We start from the raw sequence: 7,603 nt of genomic DNA, 5'->3' as shown, positions 1-7,603 counted from the left end.
AGCTTTCTCTTGTGAGGCTATGTCGGGTCCTAGCAAACACAGAAGTGGATGCTCACATTCAGCTATTGGATGGATCACAGGGCCCCCAATGGAGGAGCTGGAGGAAGTACCCAGGGAGCTGGGGGAATCTGCAACCCTATAGGTGGAACAACAATATGAACTAACCAGTACACCCTGGATCTCGTGTCTCTAGCTGCATATGTATCAGAAGATTACCTGGTCAGCCATCACTGCAAAGAGAGGCCCATTGGTCATGCAGACTTTATATGCCTCAGTACAGGGGAACCCCAGGGCCAAGAGGTGGGAGTGGGTGGGTGGGGGAGTGGGTGTGGGTGTGGGGGACTTTTGAGATAGCATTGGAAATGTAAATGAAATAAATGCCCAATAATAATAATAAAAAAGAAAACCCAAAGGGAGACATCTCTGGAGATAGAAATCCTAGGAAAGAAATCAAGAACCATAGATGTGAGCATCAGCAATAGAATACAAGAGATGGAAGAGAGAATCTCAGGTGCAGAAGATACCATAGAAAACATGGACAAAACAATCAAAGAAAATGCAAAATTCAAAAAGATCCTAACCCAAAACATCCAGGAAACCCAGGACACAATGAGAAGACCAAACCTATGGATTATAGGAGTCTAGCCCTCAGAAGCTCTGAGGGGTTTGGCCTGTTGACACTGTTGCTCCCCCCATGGGGCTGCAACCTCCCTCAGCTTCTTCAGTCCCTTCTCCAACTCCTCCATCAGGGACCTCATGCTCAGTCCCATGGTGGCTGTGAGCATCTGCCTCTGTATTTGTTAGGCTCTGGCATAGCCTAGATATAAGCATGTTTAGAGAATTATACCCACCCAAGGACTTTTCTATTCTGATTGGTATTAGATTCTTATATTGTAGACCATCTGATATCAGCCACCACAATAGACAATTTTACTTCTTGAGTTACTCTGGTATCAAGGAGTGTCTTTTTGATCTCTCACAACATTCAACATTTGTAAGTCAAAGTACCATTAAAATGATAACATTCTACTTATGAATTCAGAATAACTCAAATGTTTTCACAAAAGAAAGTGATGTTAAGCCTGTAAGATATTAAAAATAAACAATATTAAAAATGCTTATTGTCTTAACTTGAAGAATGAAGGACAAGTTGATTCTTACTAACTACCTAAGAATGCACTTAAAGCCTATGTAAGTGACTTAAAGCCTTGCTCAGTGATCACCTGTTTAGCAGAAGGACTACATGGAGCTAGGGATTTTTCTGGATTGTTTGTTGAATGACTGAGTGGATGAATGTTATGTTTCAGAGGCAATTCTTGCATATTCAGTGGCTATGACCACTATCATCATAAAGAGGCAGAACTACAGTGAGACCAAGTGATTATATAAATGAGCATTATACACAAATATGCAAATGTGAGAATGAGAAGGTGAAGTGAAGATAATGTAGATTTACAGTACAGTTTTCTGTGAAAGTGTCAACAGGAGAACTGGAAGTTGGTATGAGATAGCCTGTCTTCAGTTGAATATTTAATCAGTAGCTTATCAAAATCTAGTGCCTAGGGACTTTCTTTTCCTTAAAAAAATTAAGATACTTCGTTAGGTCAGAAACTCTGTAAAGCAATATTGTAGTGTCACTAAAATAATTGCAAAATATTTATAAACATTGCCCAAGTCATTACTTATTCTGTTAAGTTTTCCTATAGGGAGAAGAAATCCCAGGGGGAAGATAGTCTCTTGATTATATTCGTGAATACATTTATCATGAATAGTCCAAGTATGTGAGCATTTATCAACAGCCTTGGATACTCTGTGGATGGAGAGACTGCTACATTGAAACAAGAATTTTTAACTCCTGAGTATTTTATTCTTACGTTTTTTTCTCTATATTCTATGTATTGTTATTATTCCTGATACAGATGCCCTACAATTTTCTTTACTTGTGATTCACCCCAGTCATCAAACTTGTTTTCTAAATACTCCATAGGTGTCTGACTTAGGGGACAGATCTAAGCCTCAAACGGCAGGACCATTTCCACTTCATACCCTCAAAGCATAATCCATTGGAGAGAACATTGGTTAGACTGTGGCTTTGGGAAATTAATTCACCTCTCTCAGACTCTTCCCTTTTCTTGTATGTTCAGGAGATAGACTAGTTTATTTCAAATTATTCTGCAAATTGTTGAGGGCAGTGCTCCTAGGCTGGTTTAGCTGAGTGTGACCTGGGCTAAGCATTTTGGTGGAAAATCTTCTTGGTGTTAACATTAGTCAAGAGACTTCATTTATTGAAGAAATCAGAAGCTGCATGGAGGAATCTGATACTACCCCCTTGCCAGCATAACATCTCAAGCCATGCTCTGTTTCATGTGTGCAGAGAATCCTATGGTGAATTAGAGACAATTTATTTGAAATCAATTTGATCTATTCCTTGCTCCAAGGCAGAGCATGAACACACCAGTTCTTCTAACCTGAAGGTAGGTGAAATGACTAGAGTCAAGGCACTAAGTCTATGGGTCACTATCAATATCAATTAACTCATTTTTCTCTATTGCTGTCTTTATAGACTTAACATACTCATCTGAAGATTCTCCCCTTCGTTTCCATGTTTCTTGGTGAGTTATTCATTGCAAAAAGAGGCAGAATTTATCAATTGCTAAACATGTTAGAGTAGAAGAAAGAGAGGAATAAATACAGAAAGGACAGAGTTGATGAGTAGGAACAGGTCACCTTAAAATAGACAGGTTATCAGATGTGCTTCTTCTTCATGTTGGAAAATACATCCTGGAAACACAGGACCCTGAAAAACTTTTTCGTATCTCTGAGTTTTGTCTCAAATTGGTGTATTAAATTAACATGGTACAGATGCTTGTATTTTTTAGTGGATCAGAAATGATGTTCAACCTCAGAGAAAAGGCATTACTCTTGTAGGTAAATAAATATACACAATGACTTCTTACAACTCCTCATGTTTATACTACTAATGATGTATGATTCTGGGTAAAATGGACAGGCATAGTGGTTAAACTGGTTGATATTAAATCCTGGCTTTGCTGTTGTGCAGTTATTCAGAAACTATAAATAATACAAGTTAATTCATTTATTTATGTTTGTATTTCTTCATATGCAAAATCTGATAACAATCAGAGGCAGTTATAAGTTTAATATTAAAATTGGGATGGATAAGCATACATGATTTCAAGCGTGATGTATAAGAACACAAGACAGCTGGATGGGTAAAGATACTGGCTTCCAAATGTCATGATCTGACTTCATTCTCTCACATATAATCCACACAGTAGGAGAAGAGAACTGACTTCTATAAGTTGTTCTGTGACCCACACCCACATTGTGGCACACATACACAATTAAATCAAGAAATATCATTTAAAATATTAAAAACTGTCTGGATCTCTGTGGGGCATTAAAGTATAGAGATGATTCAGTTGTTAAGAGCACTTGCTACTGTTGGAGAGGACTTGGGTTCTACTCTTATCAGTGACATGGGTGTTTACCAATTCTTGTAACTCTGGGCATGTGGTGCTCTTTTCTGATCTTTACAGGACACTGAATTCTCATGGTGCGCATTCATACACTTAGAAACACTCATATACACACAAAACTAAAAAAGGAAAGCTAGCCTTTTGTGTTCATAAAGTACAAAGAAAGATTAAGAAAAAATAACCATTGTTTTGAGTAACATAATAGTATACTTTTGGTTGGAAAACATAAAATGCACACTAAAATGGACATGCATACATACTATGCTCAAAATAATATGCTAATTGATATGCACGATAAGGCATCACAGTGACAGAGAGGCATGAGAACTTTATTCTGTAGCAGGTAAATTTTGCTTACACTTTAGAAAGAGCAGAGAGGGACCACCTTATGATAGGCAATTGCTGCACTGGGTCTATTTGGGAACTGACTATAAGGGAGTAAATTGAGTTAGATCAATCTGAGAAAGACCTTGAACTCCTGAGAGCATGGGAATTTGTTCTGTGGGGCAAAGGGAAGTTTTTGTATAGTTTAAAATTATTTATTCAGTGGCCAGAGACTAGAAGATGTAATTGTGGTAGCATCATTTAGAGAAATCTCACTGTCTCAACAGTACTTGAATTGGGCTTGCAAGATGGGTAGGTTTGGAGAGGACAGGTGAAGATCGTTTGGGTAAGTGAGGCTCTATGGTGGGAATCAGCAGTGTGCATGAGTGTGGTGGAGGAGAGGACTCTGAGTTGAGCAATGGTAAGTAGAAGCCTGGGCACATAAGGGTGTGAATTGTTGAAGGAACTTAGATTATGGAAAGAATTAATATTAACTTAGAAGATTTTCCAACTGCCCTATTGTCCTGGTTGCTGTCTTTATGATTGCTGAGCTAATAAGAGCTAAAACTTCAGAGTGAGAAGAAAACATTCTTGTTGCTGACAAAGATGATAAGGAGAATGGAAGTTTATGTCTGTTACAAATGACCATGGGAAAATTTAGTTCCTGAATTAGCAAAACAAACACACCTATCCACTCACCATTTTCAGTATGTTTAACATTGTTTTATGAAGATTTTTCCTTGCACATGCCATTAGAATTAATTAAATAAATTAATTAGAATTAATTAATAAAAACTAAAAATAATTTTTCTCTTTCTTAGAAGTTTTCAATGAACCATAACCTTTGGTTAGGAGTAGGACTTTCACCCACTTCCCCTTCTCCATACTGGGGTTTTTATCTGGCTTGGCCCTGTGGAGGTCTTGTGCATGCTGACAGTTTCTGGGACTTCATATGGACATTAACCCTATTGTGTCTGGAAACAACCTTTTCCCTTTCATCAGTGTTGTGTTTCCTGTATCTATTCTTTCTATTGGTCCTATTTGCGGGATCCGACTGAGCTATTGAGAAATTTCTGTCTCTTTGTAGTGACTGATCCTCAATAGACTTAGTGGGAGATGGTGGGAAATGATTGTAGAAGAATGTGGAGAATTTAGTGATTCCAATACTCTCAGAGGTGTGAACATTCGTTAGAAGATGTAGAGGATTCAGCATTAAATGTGGTAACATTTAGTGCTGAATAAGAATGTACCAGCTGAGTAGTAAGTATTTAGCAAAACAGCCCCAGCTTTTGAGAATGCTTTTAGTGAAATTAACTTGTGTTGCAATGTTTTGACTTTTTTTCAGCCTTCCTATTATCTGATGTCCAACACACATGAACTGACTCCATGGCCAATGAAAATAATGTAACCGAGTTAATTTTCACTGGCCTTTTCCAGGATCCAGAGGTTCAGAAGGTGTGCTTTGTGCTGTTCCTTCCTGTGTACCTGGCCACATTGCTGGGCAACGGTCTTATTGTTGTGACAGTCATAATCAGTAAGACTTTACATTCTCCCATGTACTTCTTCCTCAGCTCCTTGTCCCTGGTGGAGATCTGTTACTCCTCTACAATTGTCCCTAAGTTCATCAATGACTTACTTGCTAAGGTTAAAACCATCTCCCTGAAGGGCTGTCTGGCTCAGATATTCTTCTTCCATTTCTTGGGGGTTGCTGAGACTTTCCTGCTTGTGGTGATGGCCTGTGACCGCTATGTGGCCATCTGCAAACCTCTTCATTACATGAACATCATGAGTCGTAAAATGTGTCACATGCTGGTTGGTGGCTCCTGGCTGGGGGGCTTCATTCACTCCATAATCCAGATCATCATCACTATTCCATTGCCCTTCTGTGGTCCCAATGTGATTGACCACTACTTCTGTGACCTGCAGCCATTATTTAAGCTTGCCTGCACTGACACCTTTATGGAGGGTGTTGTTGTGATGGCCAACAGTGGTGTAATGTCTATAATCTCTCTCTTCATCTTGGTGTCCTCTTATGCTATCATCCTAATCAACTTGAGGAAACATTCTGCAGAAGGGAGACGCAAGGCTCTCTCCACCTGTGCCTCTCACATTACGGTAGTCATCCTGTTCTTTGGACCTGCCACCTTCCTTTATCTGCGACCATCCTCCAGCTTCACTGAAGATAAGCTTGTGTCTGTGTTCTACACTGTCATTACTCCTATGCTTAATCCCATTGTCTATACACTAAGGAATACAGAAATGAAAAATGCTATACGAATGTTATGGAACCAAAAGCACAGCTGAGGCTTCACAACAAAATTAAAAATATGTCTTGTTTTTTGTGCTTATTGAAATGGGAAATGTTTTTAGTAGGATTTTTCTTTTTTTCAATTTGCGTTTAGAGGAGTCAAGCAATGTAATTATTATGGGATATTTGTCCATGAGAATATTAATCTGTTTTTCTCTTCTAATGTAGACAAGTACATCTTTCTTTTCTGATTGATGCTGCTGACTGTTGTCATCTCATCTTGATCATCAAAAATATTTCTGAATCAGTTTTACTTCGTGTGATGTAATGTTGCAAAAGATAGACTTTGTGCCCTATTACCGAATCTAACATTCATACTAGCAGATAACACTAAAATGACACATATGCTGCCTACCAACAGAATGATGAAGTAAAATAATTGTTATGAATATGAAATTATTTTTGTCTCATCCCACTATAAAAATACAGAATATTATACATTTGTATTTTTCCTTAATTCAGAGGAATCAGGCAGGAGTGAACTACTTGTGTTGACTACCACACTTCATGGATGTTTTAACTCCAGACCTGTGTCTCTTCTTTTAAGTTGATATACCATAATTATTACCTTCAAAGTCTGTTAGCATTTCTTGGTGAAAAATACCAGAGAAGTGAGTCTAAAATGCCATTTCACCTTACAGAATTTCCATGTTACCCACAATCTCACAGAATTATCTACAATGGATAGACTATCATAAAATTGGCCCCTTTCAGCTTTGAGATGACTAAGGCCTGCACTTCATTTTCTGTGCATCTGTTTATATTTATTCAGACCAGGTAAATTAATGCCAGCAGCTTCCCCAGAAAATGGATCTAGCATTCTAGATTTGTGGTCCATTTCTCTTAGGGATACTGGTTCAATATGTAGATAAACAGTAGCTATAAAATCATCACACAATTCTCATTCTCTTTGGTGTCTCTATTAATTGTTAATCATGGATGATGTGACAGTTTCCATAGTCACATTGACAAATCTAGCATCACCTGGGAAGAGAATTTCAATGAGGAATTGTCTAGTTTAGCTTGGCCTATGGGCATTTTGTGGGAGAATTATCTTGATTAATAGTCAACCCATCTGCAGTGTATGCCACCATTCCTCAGACAGGAGATACTAAATTTGGTAGAAGAGGAGTGGACAAGCTGAAGTCTAACACGCTTGACTTTATCCATTGCTTTCTGCCATTGATTTTGGATGTAATGTGATTAGCCACTTCAAGTTCTAGCCACCTGGAATTCCCTGCAATGATGGACTGTAACCTGAAATTTTGAATCAAGCAAAACCCTTTTTTTCCCTCTAAGTCACTCTTGTTAGGGTATGTTATCACAGCAACAGGAAATGGCAGTAGGGTAGATGAACATTCACGGAGAAAATTCTGCTTATTCCACATGGAATAACTTTACCTTCTTTTTTAAAAATATTTTTATTACATATTTTCCTCAATTACATTTCCAATGCTATCCCAAAAGTCCC

The 7,603-nt window shown here is 38.2% G+C and overlaps 2 protein-coding genes across 2 annotated transcripts in view; both read left to right on the top strand.

Annotated features, from left to right (window-relative positions):
* LOC110306639 (olfactory receptor 142-like) overlaps positions 1–2,582 on the top strand; it is a 26,870-nt gene extending 24,288 nt beyond the window's left edge. The window contains exon 2 of the mRNA XM_021178664.1: positions 2,564–2,582. Coding sequence (XP_021034323.1) covers positions 2,564–2,582 — 19 coding nt within the window. The remainder of the gene's footprint in view (positions 1–2,563) is intronic.
* Positions 2,583–5,210: 2,628 nt separating this feature from the next.
* On the top strand, positions 5,211–6,128 carry LOC110289760 (olfactory receptor 142-like). The gene has a single exon (XM_021156130.1). The coding sequence runs from the start codon at positions 5,211–5,213 to the stop codon at positions 6,126–6,128; it is 918 nt and encodes a 305-aa protein (XP_021011789.1).
* The last annotated feature ends 1,475 nt before the right edge of the window (positions 6,129–7,603 follow it).

The sequence above is a fragment of the Mus caroli genome, chromosome 2 (genome assembly GCF_900094665.2).
Source record: "Mus caroli chromosome 2, CAROLI_EIJ_v1.1, whole genome shotgun sequence".
Classification (NCBI taxonomy): Eukaryota; Metazoa; Chordata; class Mammalia; order Rodentia; family Muridae; genus Mus; species Mus caroli.
The sequence above is the reverse complement of the archived record's forward strand: the minus strand, read 5'-3'. Positions and strand labels throughout refer to the sequence as shown.

Bases quoted from the DNA above. Each gene is read 5' to 3' on its own strand.
- LOC110289760 (XM_021156130.1), top strand. From the start codon at position 5,211: ATGGCCAATGAAAATAATGTAACCGAGTTAATTTTCACTGGCCTTTTC.